The following is a 21193-nucleotide window of genomic DNA, read 5'->3' on the forward strand; positions in this document are numbered from 1 at the left end:
ATTCTTCGGGCCATCTTCCCTTTGCTTCTTCCAAATTTTTCTTCAGCGAACTCTTTAGAGTCTTGTTTACAACTTCGACCTGGCCATTCGCCTGGGGATGGGCTACTAACGAAAAACTCTTTATTATTCCATTTTTTTCGCAAAAGTTGGTAAACAGATCGCTGTCGAACTGGGTTCCGTTGTCGGATACAATTTTCCTTGGCATCCCATATCGACATATGATGTTCTTCACTACAAAGTCAAGGACTTTTTTGGAGGTTATAGTTGCTAACGGTTTAGCATCTGTCCACTTCGTGAAGTAATCTACAGCGACTACCGCGTACTTCACTCCACCCTTGCCAGTTGGGAGAGAGCCTATGAAGTCGATTCCCCATACCGAAAATGGCCATGGGGAGGTCATCATAGTCAGCTCGGACGGTGGAGCTTGAGGAATTATGGCGAATCACTGGCACTTATCACACTTCTTTACGTACTCAAAAGAATCTGACTTGATGGTAGGCCAGAAATATCCTTGGCGTATGATTTTCTTGGACAAGCTATGCCCCCCAGTATGGTCTCCACAGAACCCTTCGTGAATTTCTTCAATGATTTTCTTGGCTTCGGGTGGAGTCACACACCGATGTAATGGCATGGAATATCCTCTTCTATACAGCCTTCTATCCATAATGGTGTAACGGGGGATTTGATACATCAACTTTTGAGCCTGGTTTCGATCTTTGGGAAGGACGCCGATCTTGAGATATTCGACTATCAGAGTCATCCAGGTAGGCTCGGAATCAATCATACACACGTCTTTCGGCTCTGGCTCGTAAATACTAGATGTCGAGAGATGTTCAATTGGTATGATATTTAGCTCATCATTCTCGGTGGAGGTAGCGAGCCGAGCTAAGGCGTCCGCATTCGAGTTTTGTTCTCGGGGGACCTGTTCTATCGCATAGAAATCGAAGTGTTCCAATGCTGATTTTGCCTTTTCTAAGTAAGCTGCCATTCTTGTACCGCGAGCCTGGTACTCTCCCAAAATTTGGTTAACCACTAGCTGGGAGTCGCTGTAGCAATGTATTGCTTTAGCATTGAGCTCCTTGGCTATACGAAGTCCCGCCAGTAAAGCCTCGTATTCGGCCTCGTTATTTGATGCGTTGAAGTCAAATCTCAAGGTAGAATGAAATCTGCTTCCTGCAGGAGTGATCAAAATTACTCCTGCCCCCGATCCATTTTCATTAGATGACCCATCAACGTAAAGTTTCCACGTGGGCTGGGGTTATAACTTCATCGCTGGTCATGCTAGTACATTCCACTATGAAGTCTGCCAAGGCTTGTGCCCTAATGGTCGTCCTTGGATGATAGGTGATCTCAAATTGCCCGAGTTCAACTGCCCATTTAAGAAGTCGACCTAAATCTTCTGGCTTAGACAAGACTTGTCTTAGTGGTTGATCAGTTAGTACATGGATGGGGTGCGCTTGAAAGTAGGGTCGAAGTTTCCGAGATGAGTGAATTAAGCTGAGAGCTAGCTTTTCCATCAAGGGATATCTCGACTCTTCCCCTAGTAACCTTTTACTGATGTAATATACGGGCCTTTGTACCTTTTCTTCCTGTCGTACGAGCACTGCACTTATGGCTTGCTCGGTAGTGGCAAGATATAAGTATAACACTTCTCCCGTAATAGGTTTTGATAATATAGGGGGTTCTGCGAAGTGTTTCTTGAGCTCCTGGAAGGCCAACTCGCATTCTTCCGTCCATTCAAATTTCTTGCCTCCCCTCAACAGGTTGAAAAACGGAAGACAACGGTCTGTATATTTCGAGATAAACCTACTTAGTGCCGCCATTCTGCCGGTCAAACTCTGAACATCTTTGTGTTTTCGAGGTGAGGGCATATCAATCAAGGCCTGGATCTTGTCTGGGTTAGCTTCTTTTCCTCGAGCATTTACAATGAAACCCAGGAATTTTCCTGAAGATACCCCAAAGGAGCATTTCTGAGGGTTAAGCTTCATGTTATATTTCTGGAGCACGGCAAAGCATTCTTCGAGATCATCAACATGGTTATCGTTAAGTTGAGACTTAACTAACATGTCGTCAACATAAACTTCCATGTTGTTCCCTATTTGCTCCGAGAACATCATGTTCACGAGTCGCTGGTATGTGGCCCCAGCATTTTTGAGCCCGAATGGCATGACGTTATAATAGTATAACCCTTTATCTGTTATGAAGCTCGTATGTTCCTAGTCAGGGGCATGCATGGCAATCTGGTTATATCCAGAATAGGCATCCACGAATGACATTATTCCATGCCCTGTCATGGCATCCACGAGCTGGTCAATCTGTGGTAAAAGAAAGCAGTCCTTTGGACAGGCCTTATTGAGGTCTGAGTATTCAATGCAGGTTCGCCATGTCCCATTGGGCTTCGGAACCAGCACCGGATTGGCTACCCAATTGGGGTAAAAATCATCCCTAATGAATCGGTTTGCTTTTAACCTGTCGACTTCCTTTTTCAGTGCCTTTTTTCTATCGTCGTCCAGTTGTCTTCGCGTTTGTTGCTTCGGTGGGAAGCTTTTATCGATATTTAGCGTGTGGCTCACTATATTCGGGCTTATTCCTACCATGTACGAATGTGACCACGCAAAGACATCCTGGTTTCTCTTCAAAAAGGAAATTAATTGCTATTTAGTTTCTTCGCGTAGATGTTTCCCGACCTTTACCATTTTCGAGGGATCTGACTCTTCGAGCTTGATTTCTTCGAGCTCTTCTAATGGTTCGAGATCAGTTTTTTCTTTCACTCTCGGGTCGATCGCTTCATCTATCTCCAAGATCGTCCCATCCTTATTCTGGATAACGACGAGTGCTTGTTCGCTCGCTTGTTTCTTTCCTCTTACAGAAATGCTATAACATTCCCTTCCGGCTAGTTGGTCTCCCTTTAGCGTCCCGATGCCACTAGAAGTCGGGAACTTGATGGCCAGATGCCTTACAGACGAGACTGCCCCCAGCCCTACTAGGGCGGGTCTCCCGAGCAGCACGTTGTAGGCCGATGGCAGGTCCACTACTACAAACTCCATCATCTTGGTTACTGAGACTGGGTAGTCTCCAAAGGTTGCCGGGAGTTCAATGGACCCCATACAGGCAATCCCCTATCCTGAAAAACCGTACAAGGTCGTTGCACAGGCTTTTAGGTCTCGAAGCGTGATTCCCATCTTTTCTAAGGTGGCCTTATAGAGAATGTTCACTGAGCTCCCATTGTCTATGAGAACTCGGTGAACTCTCTTATTCGCAAGCTAGAGAGTGATGACCAGTGGGTCATGGTGAGGAAACTAAACATGGGACGTGTCGTCCTCAGTAAAGGTTATCAGCTGAGATTCAATCTTTTGGCTTTTTGGAGCTCTAGGTTCAGGTTCATATGGAGACCCGTCCCCAGTTTTTAGCTCGTTCACATATCGTTTTTGGGCATTCCTGCCCATCCCTGCGAGATGAGGCCCGCCCGAGATGGTTATCACGTCTTCTCCATCAATTGGGGGGGCCTATCTTCTTCCCTTGCTCGGGAATTGTTGTTTTGGGCAGGTTGTGGTGCCTCTGGCTAGTAGAAGCCTGATTATTACTATGGTTTTTGACATACTGTCTAAAATAACCTCTCGAGATCAATCCTTCGATCTCGTCCTTCAACTGCCTGCACTCATCAGTAGTGTGCTCAGTGTCTCTGTGAAATCGACAGTACTTGTTGGAGTCCCTCTTGGACTTATGATTTCTCATGGGATCTAGACGCCTGAAAGGGACCTGGTTTTCATTAGCCAGGTATATATTCTCCCGAGACTCGTTGAGCTCGGTGTACACTTTGTACACGGAGAAATACCTTTCCCTCTTCTTCTTCTTTCCCCCTTCGGCCTCGGGGTTACTCCTTCGTTCTTCTTTATTTTGGAAGGGTTTTCCGCAGTAGGCTTTGAAACTGGTGGGTCCACCGAGGTTGAGGCAGAGTTTACATTTATCGTTGTAGTTACGGGCTGAGAAGTCATATTCAGTGTTGACCTCGCCTCCTCTACATTGACAAACCTCTGAGCTCGCTTATTAAACTCGGTTAAGGACCTCACCAGTTTTCTCTGCATATCGTCCCAGAGAGGACTTCCTGGCATTACTCCAGCTTGGACAGCCATTAGATGACCGTTGTCATCCACATTTCGAGCTCGGGCAACTTCCAAATTAAACCTCGTAATGTAGCTTTTCAACATCTCCCATGGCTATTGCCGAACGTTGGTCAAAGTTGATGCCTCGGGTCTTACCCCGATCATGGCTCTGAACTGTTTCTTGAAATCCTTTGATAGCTGATCCCAAGAAGTGATCGAATGTCTTTTATATTTCTCGAACTAGCTTTTTGCTGGTCCTATAAGCGATGCTGGAAATAACATGCATCTAAGCTCGTATCCCACAATACTTGCTCTCATTATGGTATTAAATGTACTCAGATGGCTATACGGGTCGGACTTACCCTCAAAAGGCGGGACATCAGGGATCTGAAACCCTTGAGGAAACGGAGTGTTGGAAATGTGGGGAGCGAATGGTTCGAGCTCCTCGTCAGAATCCTCATCCCGACTCCGACCTCGCTCATTTTGCAGGAGCCTAAAGGCCTTTTCTAGTTGATCGATTCTTTCTTGAACCGGGTCCGCAAGGGGTCTTGCCTGAAATTTTCTATCATTGATCACAATTCCAGGCTCGCACCTTCGCAGGGGATCTTTGCGCCCATTTAGGCGATCTCTTAGGTCCGAGTTCGATGGATTACCACTACCCCGATTCTGATTCAGATGCTCCCGCAGGTCGGAGCGGTTCCTATGGTTTCCAGTATTTCCTCGACCTTGATCATACACGCTGACTGATCTAGTGTCTCCTGAATCATCACTGGCAAGGCTCATTGCATGATTATTTCGAGACGGATCTCTTTCATGCTGCCCCGTCTCCGTAGTGCGAGATCGAGACATTTGACTTCTTGTAGGCTGGGCGCCTCTCTGTTCCCTGAAGGCTTCTCTATTTCCTTGTTTTCTCCCTGCACGCCTTTCCTCATCACCTCGAACTGGCTGAGCGTTCCTGCGAGGCGGTGAAGGGTATCTTATAGGCGATGGAGGGAATCGTATGGGTGACGGTGGCTTCCACCCATTTTGAGGCCTAGACGGTCCTGAGTTCGCCCGTGTTAGATCGGTAACATTCTGCGTATTACCAGGGATTTGAGTCCGAGCCTCTGTAGGGGCTCGGTTATTCCCAGTTCCCGCTGGTACCTCCGCAGTTGAATTAACCGGAGCCCTAGTTCGAGTACTTCTTCGGGGTCTCGAGGGAGCGGATTGCTCTGCTGGTGCCGGAGGTTGCTCTGGTCTCCTTGTGGCAGCATTTTTTTGAGGTCGTCCACGAGGCCTACAGGGAGGAACATGCACATCCCTCAGAGGTGGGGCTTGGTTCTCACACGGAGGTGGGGGCTGAGCCGCTTGGGCCTCCGCGGCTAACCTAGCCAATTCCTCATTCCGCTCATTGGCCTCGGCCAACTGTTTTTTCAGCTGTCGGTTTTCAAGTTCCACAATGGGGACGTACCGTTCAGGATTATAGTACATGTCCTCATCCCTTGGGGCTGGAGGTCCCCAAGAATCGGAGGACTCGCTTCTCTCTTCAGTCTCTAGATTTACCATTGGCTGCTTCCCAGGGCGTCTTGGATAGTTTTCTTCAGGAATATTTTGATCATTCGCGCCATAGCTATTCAGGGATCGTACTGCTTAAGGCTCTCAATGAAAGCACCAAACTGTTGACGCCGTTTTTCGTCAACTTAAAATGTAGAGCACGTAAACAGTAAAAACTATGGCAAGAATAACACAATAAAACAATGAGAGTTTTTTACGTGGTTCAGCAGTTAACTCTGCCTAGTCCACGAGTCTTTTTTATTAGAACTTAGGAAATTTCTGGAAATTCTTCAGGGATAAATTCTCCAGAGATTCTTTCAAGATCACAAAATTTCGGTCCTCTACAATGGTACATGACTTCTCTATTTATAGAGGAGATAACATAATACAATCCCACACATTTTGGGAAGTTATTCTGTTCATTAATAAATTTAATGACTTTAAAGTTTGTAACTCCTATATACAAGGAAACGTCCCCTGAAGACCAAGGGGCGTATAACCGACTAGTTAATATCCCTTTATTGTAGGGAAGTTACAATAATAAATATCTCTTGAATGCATGGACTGCGTCTCCTTAGGCGACCCATTAAGCCGTTCGAGATCAGCAATCAGCATCATGCCAGTCTAGGTCTCTAAGTAAATTATGAGTTGCATTATTTTCCCCAAGACCAGCTTGGAGTGAGTAAATATCACCGAAGCCACCTTATTTTGAGCTCACACCCATGCCAAGCTCGGACCACTTGATCCGAGGCCACTCGACAATGGACGTACTCCGATGTTCTGTCTTTCGAGCTTATAAGGACTTCGAGGCTACCTATCTTTGAGGTTGCTACCTGCTTTGAAGATTCAGCATCTAGATTACGAACATGTATTTTAGCTATCGCGAACTTACACCTGACGAATCCAGCTTTCGAGGTCACAACCTCAAGTCTCGAAATCTGGGTGTAACATTATAAGTATCAATTTTTTATTTTAAAAATATGAATAACAATTTAATCTATTTTCTTATTATATTAATTTGAAATAATATATTAAAAAGTTACAAATCATTAAATTATGCTTACCACAAATTCTATTTACTATAATTAAATTTATAAAATAATCTATTTTATTTTATTTTCTCTTTATTTAAAATAAAAAGTTTGGAAACAAAAGTATACTAATTTATTTTTCTATTATTTTTTTTAAAAAATACATAAACATTATTTCTACTAATCCTTAACCAATAAAACTTACTTATCATTATCATTTTTCAAAATATAACTTTAATTAGATAAAATAATAATTTTGAAATCAATCTTTTAGATCAAATGATTTATATATGAAATTTTAGATAATTGAAATTTTGACTATTTAAGTAAAAATTTATGATACAAAAGATGATCTACATTTTAGAATTTGAGGAATAGAGAAGAATTTGCATTTTGAATTTGAAAATACATATAATATACATGTTTAATTTTCTGACAAATTTGTTTGTAATTTTTCAAACTGAAAACGTGCCATGTGTCTAACCTAGTAACTATTTTAAAAGAGTGAGTAGATTTAAAAAAAAATTAGTTAAGTTATTTTATCTTGTTGTGTGGTCAAGTTATTTTGTCTTGTTTTATAGATACATATATATTATTTTATTTTAAAATGTATGTTTCTTTTTATTTTGGTTAAGATTTAAAAAGTCATATTTTTTTTTTTGAAATTTGTTTTACTTTATAATGTAGTAAATAATATTTTTATATAAAAAAATATATTTTTCTTTTTTATTTAAAAAAGGAGTGTTTTTTTTCCTAAGATTCAAATAGTAGTTTTCTAATAAATTTAGATAGTGTGTTGTTTTAGTAAATTTCATCAAATTATATTATCTTGTAGTGGAGAATATATTTTAGTTATATATCTTTTTTTTATATTATTAATTACACTTGATGAAAAAATTAATTAATTAATTATTACTATATAATCTATCATTCATACTAATTCTCACTTTTCTATTTTATGTTTACTCTATACTTTTGATATTTATTTAAAGAGATTTATTGGTTTTTTTTATAAAAAAAATGCATATATATTTTTAAAATGTGTGCTTCTTTTTATTTTGGTTAAGATTTAAAAAAAAAAAATTTGGAATTTGTTATGCTTTGTGTTGTAGTAAATAACGATTTTATATAAAAAATAGTGATTTTTTTGTTAGGATTTAAATACTCATTTTTTTTAATAAATTTAAATAATGTGTAAGTTTAATAAATTTGATCAAATTATATTATCTTATAGGGGAGAATATATTTCAATTATATATCTCTTTTTTTTTAAAATATTATTAATTACATTTGATGAAAAAATTAATTAATTATTACTATATACTTTATCATTCATACTTTATGTTTATGTACCAATTCTCACTTTTCTATTTCATGTTTGCTCTATATTTTTAGCATTAATTTAAAGAGATTTATTGGTTTTTTTTTTTTTTTAAATGCATTGGATTTTTTATTCTTTTTATTTTGTTTGAAGTTTCAAGGGTTTATACTTTTTTAGACCCCGTGCTTTGCCTCATTACCTGTTTGAGACAAATTATTTTTTGGACCATGTGTTTTGTAAAATGGTTCAAATATGCCCCTAAATATGATTTTGATGAATTAAAAATTGAATATAACAACACAGTTCTTAGGCAGAATTATTATATTTTTGTTCTGAGTTGTTAATTTGATGAATTATTTGTGATCTTAGTTCAAAAAACTTTGATCAAAATCGAGTTTAAGGGTCTATTTGAACTATTTTAAAAAACACAGGATCCAAAAAGTAATTTGTCAAAACACAATATCCAAACAAATAAGAAGACAAAACACAGGGTCTAAAAAAACATAAACCCAAGTTTCAAATTTAAAACTTAAAACTTTTTTGTTGAAGTTATTATGATGATTTGATTTTAATAATTTTTACCATGTTTTTCCTTTTTCCTTCAAGATTGTATTGTGCTAAAATGCAATATTTGCATCTACTTTAATATTTTATAATCTAAATCCAAATTATATATATTTTTAAAAATAATTAGTTTAATTTTAATATTGATATATATTTATTTAATTTAATTCTTTCCCAACCGTGGTATTACATGATGTTTTTGTGTTTTTTGAGAAAATAATGTATTTTTTTTAATTATTTAAGTTTTCTTTATTTTTATGTGTATGAAAAAAATATATACAACTTTTCTTTAGTACAATTAAATGATATTTTAATTGAAATTTTAACTAATTAAAATTAAAGTTTAGATTTTAATTTTTAAAAAAACCTATTTTTTTATACGTGCCCCACCTAGTATGCTTTAAAAGTTTCAATATTGGTGAATGAATTGGCCTTGTAAATGTGACACCACAAAGAAAAAAATATATATGTAAGCAAGTAATGAAAAGTATATAAAGTATTTTTCGAGTATTATTGGTTAGCTAATATAGCCAAATACATAGTCATAAATTAATTAATGTACAAAAATAATAAATACCTAAAAACAAAGTGGCAATAGTGGTTTGGTCATCATAAATAGCCTTAATTAATGTAATGAAAGGGCATTAAGTGTAAGCAGAAAGAAGGCAATAATAATAATAATATCTGTGTCTCTGTGGCTAGTGCACGTAAATGCTATAAATATATTATATTAATGGAACTTTTATGTTTAAATTAACACGCTCAGCTTTTTCTAATCAGGCCTGCCCTAATTAATTGGTGCTTGTTGCATGATTTGCCAATACCCATTTCGATATTATTTTAGCTATCATTGCACTTAATTTGCTGCCTCATCTCATGCATATAATATATATATATATATATGTTTAATTATGTTAAACATTTTTAGTAGAAAGGTAACCCATTACTCGAGCACATAAAAAATCAGGTGTCATGGCCTTTTTAAAAAAAAAATGAAAAGAATTCTGGTTTGGTACTTGTAGTACCTTCAATGTTGTTAAACATAGAACTATTTCAAAATGGATTCATCAGATTATATTCAACTCATAGAACAAGGATTGTTGCTCACATGTTCTGTTATTTTACTTGAAGAAAATTTCTTATTTTTCTACACACATTGAGAAATATGTACTCATAATATATAATATACTATCATTGCTTCTCTTCTTATTGTGAAATTTAAATGTTGCCCGGGAATGGCCTTATCATGAATTTATTTGTTCGAGAATTTAAAATATTAATAATACTTAATTTGAAGAACTGATTAGGTTACTAATTTATTGCATACTTTTCCAAAAAAATGTCAAATAATTAGGTCAAAAGGGCAGAAAACTTTTAAACAAATAAAAGAAAAATTAAAAAAGCAAATAGAAGTGATTCAACTGGCCTTTGACATTGGCCAGTCCGTAGAGTAATATTATTGTTGTTTCTTAGTGCTTCTACTATTAAGATATATATATATATATATACTAGGATTAGATACGTGCCTACGGCACATCACCGTGAGATACAAATTCCAAGTTAATATTAACATACTTTTAGCTAATGTAGCAATAAAAATTCAAACCATATATATAAAATAACATATGTACAAATGGAGTTGGAAGGTTCAGAACTAAGTATTTTTGTAGTTAAATATTACTATTAATTACAGTTCCAAAAGATATAACCATAACCTTCAGTTTCAAGAAATTTTTTGTCTTATATGGGTATAATGAAATTTTTTGTAGTATGACTACCCAAATATCCATCATTCTATTAAGTTATCTAGATATATGTTGAAAGAAGATAAATCTTGTTCAATCATGTTGCCATTCTAATCAAACAAGTAATAAAGCGGTCTTTTTCAATTCCTATAAAAACAAAAATTTACATTACATATTTTAAAAATATATAATTATGTATATAATATACCTTTTAAACATTATATTATAATAATAATGTATTATAATATTTGAATTTATATTAATATAACTATTAAATATGTAACTAATGTTTTTTTTAATTGATTTTAAAAGTTTAGAGTTGATAGAAATAAAAATTATTAAATCAAGAATTCATTGGATACACATTTTTAATCTCTTCTATACAATAAGTGTGTAGATAACGAAAATTGTTGGTTTCAACTGTTTTTTATTTTTTTAATGTTAACTTTAACGGAATATTCTTATATTTAACAAAAGATTTTTGTATTTAACGATAGTTTGTAAACATTTAAACTTAAATAAAATAAAATAAATAATTAAAATAAGATATTTTTGAGATATTTTACCATAATAATTATTTACAAATAATAAATAATTAAACAAATTAAAATAGAATATTTTTTAGATATTTTACAATGATAATTATTTAAAAATAATAAATAATTAAACAAATTAAAATAAGATATTTTACAATGACAATTATTTAAAAAATAATAAAATCATATATTTTATAAATTAAATATAATTTAATTAAACTTAAACTCACTTATTAGAATAATATCATATTAAACATATAATATAATCTACTGTCAATTAGCAACAAATTATTTTAAAAAAAACTAACAAGAAACTTAAATTTAAAATCCACGTATAATATTTAATATTATATTAAATATATAATATATAATCTCTTATTGTCATTCCCAAATTTAAAAACTAGAACAAACATAAACTTAAACATAAATAAATAAATTATTTAATTAAAATATAATATTTATTTAAAATTTATATGACATTAATATAAATTTATTAAAAATAATTAATAAGTTCTATAAATAAAACTAAATAAATGTATATATTGTTTGTATCTAGTATATAAAAATATAATATTACTATTTAAAAAATTTTGTAACATTTTCTAATGTAATTGTGTTTAAAAATCAATGAAATTTACCATTAAAGGTATGACCTGAAATTACAAAACAATTAAGCTATATAATATATCGCTGTGTTACAATTCATCATGAATTGATTATTGATGGATGCATGTAATGTATTACATTTATATCATTTATTCAGATTTAGGCTTTAGGGGTAATCAATTGATTTCTTATTTAAGCTCTTTTGTGTTGTTTACTAATATACATGTAATTATGCTTTTTAATGCTTAGTTTGACATTTTCTTTGAAAATTGCTCCTAATTATTCTTTAACTCTTTTTCTGCTTTTGGAAGTAGAGGAGTGCTAAGTAAATTATCTGTTGCACTCTCTTTTATATTCTTTATCCATACGATATGTGTATATTATTTACTTTTTTGTTATTTAATATTTTTTGAAGTTCACGTGAGAGTATAAATATTAATATATTTAGCATTTTTTTTGGAAGTATATTCTTTCACATTTTTTTAATATAATAATAATGTACATACTAAACGAAAATACAGAATAAACCAAATTGACTCTCTTTTAAGAAGTATATGCACAACTATTATAATTTAACCATTTTCATATTCACCTTTTTTTGTTCTCTAAATATAAAAAGTCTCCAACACTTGTAAAAAATAAATTTATTGGTTTAAAATAATACATAATTATGTATATTTTTAATTTAAAATAGAAAGTATGACTGGAATTGTTGACTATTTTAATGTTTGGTTATTTTTAATACAGTTATATTTAAAAAAAAATAAAGAACATTATTGGGATGCTACTTATATATATGAGTACGACATAATAAAAATCCACAATTTTTTAAGTTTAGAAAATGTGTATAAATATCATTAATTGGACATAACTTAGGACAAAATATAGTAATAGTAAAAAGAAATTGATTTATAAGATATTGATATTGATTCATGAGATCGAACCAAACAATTATTTCATTTAAAATTGTATAAAAGTACATACTATCCTCTATCAAACTATATTAAAAAAAAACTTGTGAAAGATATCATAAATTTAGTCATGGGGAATATGCTGTAATTTGTGTGGTACCAAAAAGTTAGTGTTTAGTTGAGTTGGGAGGTGTAAATAGAATTTAGCTGTGATGGCGTGTGAAATACATTCATTTACAATTTATGATTTTATAACCTTCCCAATGGGGTGACATTACCAAACCAAACCCTCCCTCATTTTCCCCTAATACAAAACCCTTTTTCTTCTTATGGGAAATTACTACCAAAATCAATTAGTTTAAAATTGTGAAAAGGTAAAATTTGGAAAGTATTTATTTATTTATTGAAATGGGAAAGTATTTACTTCTGAGAAACTTCGTCAGGAAATAAAAGAAACTAGTCTTTAAAGTGTGAGAAAAGTTTCTTAAAAAAGTGAACGAAGAAAATGATTCTCTCTGTGTAAAGTCCTTTTTTTTTCTTTATGTTTATTTACAAAATCAAACCATGATTAACTGTATCCTCAAATTCCCCAAAAACTCCACCGACCTCCACCACAAATTAGAAAATTAGTGCATTTACAAGTCGGTCTAAATTTTACATTTTCCTAAAAAAAATAGAAGAAAGAAAGTGGTCATTGACATTGTTTTATTATGATAAGTATTAAGTAATAAATAACAAACTAATAAGCATATTAAAAAAGAAACACTATAAAGACGTAAACTTTCAATTTTGCCCAATTTTCTTCTTCTCCTCTAGTGCGCATGGAAAAAGGAAACCCAAAACACAGACCCCTCAACTTATATACATACAAATTTTATATACATATATATGTCATGTTAAGTCTGTAATTATTCTATTTTTATATTCTATTATGGTCGATTACAGACATAACGGTCCTGAGTATTCCAAGGCTCTAAGCAACCGAAAGATTAGTTCTATGAAAGACCAAGTTCGCTGACATGTTCTTTTCTGTTGCTTGTAATCCCACCTGACCTGAAAAAATTCCCCCCAATTAGGTCGGATTTCTCCCTCACTGAATCGTTTCCCATGCACAAGTTTTTGGTTTCAGGCCTTTCTCTCCTTCTCTTTTACCGCTTACCTGTCTCTGTTTTTCCTTTGGAAAATTTCAACGTGGGAATCGAAGTGCCTATGGACTAGTCTCTTCTTTCGTTTTTTGCTTCAGAATGAAATAAAGACACTGATGGATTTAATTGATGGGTGGCCCAATATTCAAGTTTGTATTCTGTACACAGTTTGATTTTGTAAACATGGCTTCTACTAATGCCTCTTTTCGTACAAAGATGTCCCTCTTTTCTTCCTCTTTTTGGGTCTCTGTTTCCTCTCTTCTACTCATTCTATTCAGGTTCTTCACCAAATTTTTTTACAGGTACCAACTGTTCTGATTTTCAGGCCCTTAATTTTCTACTATTTATTCGATAACTGAAGTGGGGTTTTCTTGTTTTGTTTTTTTATCTTCAGATACATTAAAAACGATTCATCACAGATGAACAGTTCTTGTAAAGCTGACCGAATTGGTTCGAGTCTCATTGAGCCAGAAGATTTGATTGAGCAGCTAAGCCCTGAGGTTTCGGAAGATGAAGGTTTGGAGGGCAAAGATGATTCGTCAAAAGACTCAAAACACCATTTTGGTTTCATATTTAAGTTTCCGACTTATGAAGAATTCAGTAAAAGCCATGCAGGGAATGGTGATTTTGCGAGCTCTTCTTCCCCACCAAGCAAGAGTGAGAACCAGTTTTGTTCTGGGGATAGTAAGCTTAGCTGTTATTCCAAGGAGGAACCAGAAGTCAAAGTTTTTAGCAATAAATATGATTTTCTTTCTGGGAAAAACGTTAGCTTTTTCGTTGAGGAAGCTCAAGTTTCAAACTTTTCTGTCAAGGAGTTATTTGCAGACCCTAATGGAGATTCTTCGTTGAAACTTGGGGAGGCTATCCATTCCGGGTTCTTGTCCCAAAACGATTTCGGGAAGCAACTACTGGAATCAGAGGAAAACGAAGAGGAGCTTAATGCCATTAAAGAAGATTCTAATTCTGGGAAAGTCCATTCAGAGAATGACATAAACAACTTTCCAGAAGCAGAATATATTAATGAGGAGGGAGATAAGTTTCTGTCAGAAAGTAACTATATGGGTTCAGATTCTGACTCGGAGTCCATTACGTCCAGCCTTGAATTCTCATTTATGAGTCAATTTATTGATTCAACCAGTGACAGTTTTCTCTCGGATATGGATTTTGAAATCGAAGGTGGGAACTTGGAGTCAAAGAAAGGCGAGTTAGATTTCGATGATGATGATGATGATGATGACGACGAAGACATTCTCGGAGAGCTTCGGAAGTTAGTGGAGTCTGAAAAGTTTTCCGGGAAAGACTTTTGTTGCAGTAACGAGTCCCAAACGGAGGAATCGGAAGCCAAACAGGGGAATGGTGAAGACGATTCTGAAAAACCCAATGAAGAAAATGCTTCGGTTAACGACAGTGACGACTCGAATGGATTGGAATCGTTATGGGAACATCAAGAATTGGTTGAGCAGCTGAAAATGGAGCTTAGAAAAGTGAGAGCCACGGGACTGCCCACCATTCTTGAAGAATCTGAGTCACCAAAGATAACAGAGGATTTGAAGCCTTGGAAGATTGATGAGAAGTTTCACCATGGAGATAAATTGAACGAGCTTCACAAGTTCTATAAGAGCTACAGAGAACGTATGAGAAAACTCGACATTCTTAATTACCAGAAGATGTACGCGTTAGGTCAGTTAATTCTTACCAATTCTCACTAATTGTTTTTTTTTTCTTTTTTTGTTACTATTGTTTTCATACTATATATGCTGGTTTCTTCTTTCTTATTCTCTTCTTACTTTTGGGTTGTTGACAATGTCTATCCGTGACTTAACTAAGGACAGATGATCTTTAAAACTTTTCTTTATAGCTTAATAAAATGGTTTGATTATCAAAACCTACCTATGTTGGGGACAGTCGGACCCACTCAATCTAGTTAGTTGGTTGGCAATGGTATATGTATGTGTAGCTGTTTTTATCTCATTTTAGAGTGATTATAGTTTTTAAGTTGGAGGAAGTAGATATACATTGTCAGCAATATTATGTGTACTTTGTAACTTTTAAGAAAACGATTCCATGAGAAAAGGTTTCTATGTTACAACTCTACCAAACCCAAGTACTTGTGATCTTTTTTCACAAGACTCGTATAGCCATGAACGAGTCCTAAATTTAATCTTTGTTGAAGGTAGAAATACCAAGGATAGCTTTTCTTTTTCATTTATAAAGTTTTCTAATCATGGTATGGAGCCTTTACCTAACTCTGAATTCTCTGTCACCATGATAATGCTGGTGCTCAAATGGCTATGCTAGTGCTCCAGTGAGCTTTCTCATTCTTTATTGCTTTTTTGTAACTTTGTAATTAAAGTCATTTTTGGTTTATGCATATTGCTAATTATAACTCTATACCCTATTAGAACCCATGTCTAATTATAACACATATCTAATTTGTATTATGAACAATCAATAGGCTTTCTTCAATCAAAGGACCCACTTCACTCGTTGTGGAGCCCCAAGTCCTCAACTTTCTGGAGACACAAAAGAAAAAAGCCTCATTCCGACCAAATGGTGAAGTTCATGCGAGAATTGCAGACTGATTTGGAAATGGTATACGTTGGACAGTTGTGTCTTTCTTGGGAATTCCTTCAATGGCAATACGAAAAGGCTTTCGAGATTTGGGAAGCTGACCCTTATGTATGGCGCCAATACAACGAAGTTGCCGGTGAATTTCAACAGTTTCAGGTTCTCTTGCATAGGTTTATAGAGAATGAGCCTTTTCAAGGTCCAAGGATGGAGAATTATGTCAAGAATCGGTGTGTAATGAAAAATCTTCTACAAGTACCGGTCATAAGAGGTGACCACTTAATAAGTTTTTTCCAAGTTTTTTAAATGTTAGTTTTCAATTGAAGTAGTGTTAAAATGACTTTAAACATATTGCAGAAGACTCAAAAGAAAGAAAAAGAGCAAGAAGAAAAGGAAAAGATAGTGATGCAATTACAAGTGACATGATATTAGAGATTTTGGAAGAGTCAATAAGAACCATCTGGAGATTCATAAGGGCTGATAAGTATGCTCAGAATTTAGCTCCAAAGCATCGTAGAGGAGTAGTAGAAGTAGAGCTTCAAGACCCTGCAGATTCTGATCTTTTAGTAACTGTTCAAACAGAGCTCCAAAAGGTAATTTAGCTTTTACTTTTTATTGTTTGGTAAGAGAATGAGAAGTGAATCATAGTTCATTAAGTGTTTGTATTGTGTTTTTCTAATCATATACAGAAAGAGAAGAAACTTAAAGAGCTGTTGAGGAGTGGACATTGCATACTAAGGAAATTCCAAAAGCACCAAGATGATGGCTCAGATCACCTTTACTTCTTTTCTCAAGTAGATATGAGATTAGTGTGTAGAGTTCTAAACATGTCAAGGATAACGACAGATCAACTTGTTTGGTGTCACAATAAGCTAAGCAAGATCAATTTTGTTAAGAGAAAAATACATGTAGAACCTTCATTTTTGTTATTTCCTTGCTGATGTTAATAAAGGTTTAATTTTTAGATCACCTTATTTTTACCTTGCTGCTCCAATATCCTTATCTACGTACTCACTATTTAAACTTATGTGCCCCATTAATTGAACTCAAAATATTGGTCAAGAAAAGCACCGCACCCGTGTTTGCTTAATATTGAAACCTCACAATTGTGAATACTTTGACCATGTATATATATATATATATATATAATATGGATGGATATATAGTTCCATCTTTGATGTGCTCTCTTTTTGGCACAATAGAATAATGTGCTTAGGGATTAGATTTGGTGACAAGTCATCTACAACAGCCTAAAAATTGATTTTACACTTAGAAAAGAAAAAGAAAGAATACGACTTGTTAGTTTGCCTCTTCTTTTTTGTGGGACGGCCTTTTAAATTTAATGTCATGGAAGTGATTACTGATTTTTGAGAGAGATTTCGAATGACTTAGAACAAACACAAATATTCTTTTTGTTTGTATATGTGTTTTTTTATTATATATATATTTATTTATTTTGAGAAAGATTTTAATTGAATTATGAAATTGTACAAATGTGTTCCCCCTTTCAAATAATAAATTAGAGACCTTTTTATGTGAATAGTGTAAAATTATATAATTAATAGGAATATTTAAGATGTGTTCATAGGCAGTCTAATGGTACCATACATCTCTTTACATAGAGAAAGTTCAAATCCCTTCTCTAATGTTAAAAAAAAAAATGTTTATGATGATAATAACAATATAATTATGTGAAAGCTTATGTAATGACGCTTTGATTAACCCATAATTAACCCATACCAGATTACTCATTTTACCCGGTCCATTAAATCTATTACATAATTATGTGAAAGCTTATGTAAAGACTTTCTTTATGAATTATCATATGTTCCCGAAAAAAACAAGATTACAAATAACAACCTTCCTTTGATTAACTCATACCAGATTTTCCTAAAATCCATTACTCATTTTATCCAATCCATTAAAGCTCTCATCAAACCTTCCTCCAAAGCCCCAAAAAAATATACCCAAGCTTCTAAATTTAGTGAGTGTCAATTGAGACCTACTTCTGATGTCCTATTCGTTACTTTACAAATCACTCCTGAATTTATTCCCCAGTGGATTGCACAAGGATTCACCCATATTAATTTTGGTGTCTTACGCTTAGCTATTTCCCTTCATGGCAGAAAGGGTCTTCCGATCGGCTGCGGAATAGGTCTGCTCGACACCCGAATGAGGAAATACCAGCATGCAAGCATTGCAACCATAGAGACTACATTAAATGCAGGAACAGTAATAACTGCATTGTTCCCTAACTTTAATATGTCTCTCAAAGACAATCGCTTGAGTGATGCTTTCAAAGTTGAAGTCCAATTGGCTGGAATTGACCAAGATCTTACTTCCATTGGAGCTACTCTTCACTACCAGATGGCATACAGACTCCAAGATCACGCTCTGGATCTTTCTTTGCCGACAACTGAAGAAGCACTACTTATCTCGATAGACTCTACCCAAGTTCCTGTTGGGGTTTTATGCCCTAATTAAAACCCAAATTCTTTGTAATCTCATTTTATTATCAATAAAAGAATAGAAATTATTTTTTGACTTGGTCAATCACTTTGCTCACATGTTTTATTTTCATGATTATTTGTTTAATATAAACTTTTATTAAATCCCGAGCATATAGCTAATCTTATTTATAGTGACGTAATCACAGTGAAATATATATATATATATATATGATTATATGTTCAAAAATAAGTTAGTCCTAAGATTAGTCAGTGCACCGGATTTACACTGACTTGCCAATCTACGATATGATCTACTTACACATTACAGTGTTATGTTCTTTCCAGAACATTAGCAAAGTAGATAATATCAGATGTATTTGTTACATCGGACAGGACCGATATTGACAGTTGATAAGATAAGTAAACATACCGTTATTATCTATTCTAGTCATATCATATAGTTGACCATAGGTCAATTCAATCTCAATTCTGAGTGGTTAGTATTCTAACTGATTGTATTATTTGAGTTCCTTGACTTGTTCGTTACCAGCTTACCCTACGGACTAGCCCATACTTACATCTTGGGAACTCGGTAGTATAATTGAGTGGGAGTGTTAATCATAGATATGAACATCTATAGCTTCTGATGAAGAAGTGAAACGATGGTTTCCTTTTAGTTTGGTTCAAGGTGATAAATGATAGAGATCTCATTTCAGTAATTAAATTAGTTTACTGAAATATCATTTACAAGGAACTAAGTGTTTTAAGGATAAAATACAATGAGGGGTAAAACGGTATTTTAGTCCTATCTCATTGTAGACCGTCTATAGAGGATTGAGTGACAATTATGGTTGTAACAATGGATAATTAATAGCGTGTCTATATTTGTTATAGAGCGTTCTATGAATTCAAGAGTGCAATTCCAAGTCTATAGTGGAGTCACGAGGAATTAATAAGTCAGTAAATTTATTTGTTAGATTTATGATAACTTATTGGAGCTTGATTTCATAGGCCCACGCTCCCCATTGTACCTTGGATAAAATCATCTAGATAGTCTCAATTAATTGATTTAATTATCAATTAGAATTATCAAAGTTGACCAGGTCAATTTTGGATAGTTTCACAGAGTTGTGTAATTTTGAGAAGAAAAGAGAAATTATGGCAGATTTATTAATTAAGATAAATTGGTATCTAGATTAATAAATAAATTTAAATCAAGGTTCAAATTATAAATAATTAATTTGATAAAGGATTTAAATAATTATTTAATTAATTAAATCAATAGAAAATAATACAGGCCTTGATTTTAAGTCCAATGGGCTTATAATCAAATAGGAAATTTCACGGGCCTATAGCCCATGATAATTTCGACCTAGGGCTTCAAAATGACTGTTATTTTATTGATTTTTTAATTAAATTAAATGGCCTAATTGAGTCTATAAAAGGAGTGCTTAGAGAGAAGTTAGAAAGAGACGACAGATAAGTCACAAGTCAGATTTTCTGATAGTTTTATATTCTCTCTAAACACAAGTCCTTTTCTAAGCCACTTTGTTATTTTCTCTTCTTCTTCTCTCTATATCTATCTCATGTGTTGAGAATTGCCCACACTAGTCTAGGTGGTTCTAAGGATACATTGGAAGATTGTGAAGAAAATAGAAGATCGGTTCAGTTTCTTGATAATACTCTACAACAGAGAGGATACAAGAGTTAGAGAAACTGAAGGAAGGACTCTTAATTCCGCTGCGTATACTGTAAGTATTATATTATTTGTTTCTCTTTGAATTCAATTTTAGAAACATGTTTTAGGCTATCGCGTATTAATTTGTTTAATATTAGATATACATGAAAATAAATAAAGATCCTGTATAAGTTTTTCCAACAGTTCCAACATGCACTCATATTCCAAGGCAAATCTCTACAGATGATCTTATGAAGATTTTGCCCAGTTCATGGATAACAAACTATGAGATGCTCCACCAACCTCAAAAAAATTTCCAGACTCTTACTGAACTATCTTATCACAAGAAAGAAGATGGCTCCGTCGAAATAGTCTTTGACAGAACTTAAACAAAGACTCACAGTTGCTTTACCACCCAGTACATGATGACTTCTGTCACACCAACTAATGTGGAAATTCAATCCTTTGATTCTCAAGGCAACCCTATTTATGCTTTTGAATCTTTGCATGAACATAAGTATTGGGATGTTTGCGACTGCAAAAACTGCCTAAAAACAGAAGAAGACCTCCCAAAGCGACGTCCTAGCTCGGGAAAATGACTTAAGCAATAGCTAGATAAAGGAGAAAAAGGAATAGGGTTGTTAGGCCAACCCTCTGGAAAGTTTGACTATATTGTCAAATATTCTGCTCCCAAAGACTTACCTGACTCCCCTCCATAACCAATTGGACGGGGCATTGAGCTTCCTCCAACAAACTCCCAGGAGCCTCCACTTTCAGCTCCTCAACAGAATATTTTGTCATGCTACAAAAAAGCAACAAAATGGATACGACATCATGGAGAAGCCTTTCCTGCTCAAAATCAGTTCCAACAAATTCCACAACTATGTATGATGACTACTACTGATTATGAGTCAAATTTTCCTCCTCTCAAAAAATTTGATAGGCAAGACGACCAAGGTACATTTTCTCACCAACCAAAGGTTCAAAACCCCACAACTAGGA

At 34.3% G+C, this 21193-nt stretch overlaps 1 protein-coding gene across 1 annotated transcript; it reads left to right on the forward strand.

The window, feature by feature from the left end:
- Window positions 1–13120: 13120 nt before the first annotated feature.
- On the forward strand, window positions 13121–17032 carry LOC133817997 (uncharacterized). Its single transcript, XM_062250671.1, has 5 exons — window positions 13121–13797; window positions 13890–15175; window positions 15951–16334; window positions 16421–16656; window positions 16753–17032. The coding sequence occupies exons 1-5, from the start codon at window positions 13625–13627 to the stop codon at window positions 17002–17004; spliced, it is 2331 nt and encodes a 776-aa protein (XP_062106655.1). The 5' UTR covers window positions 13121–13624; the 3' UTR covers window positions 17005–17032.
- Window positions 17033–21193: the final 4161 nt, after the last annotated feature.

Source organism: Humulus lupulus, chromosome 2 (genome assembly GCF_963169125.1).
Source record: "Humulus lupulus chromosome 2, drHumLupu1.1, whole genome shotgun sequence".
Classification (NCBI taxonomy): Eukaryota; Viridiplantae; Streptophyta; class Magnoliopsida; order Rosales; family Cannabaceae; genus Humulus; species Humulus lupulus.

Coding starts and splice junctions, on each gene's coding strand:
- LOC133817997 (XM_062250671.1), top strand. CDS start 13,625: ATGGGTGGCCCAATATTCAAGTTTGTATTCTGTACACAGTTTGATTTT. Junction 16,335..16,420: donor ACAAGTACCGGTCATAAGAG/GTGACCACTTAA, acceptor AACATATTGCAG/AAGACTCAAAAGAAAGAAAA. Junction 16,657..16,752: donor TTCAAACAGAGCTCCAAAAG/GTAATTTAGCTT, acceptor AATCATATACAG/AAAGAGAAGAAACTTAAAGA.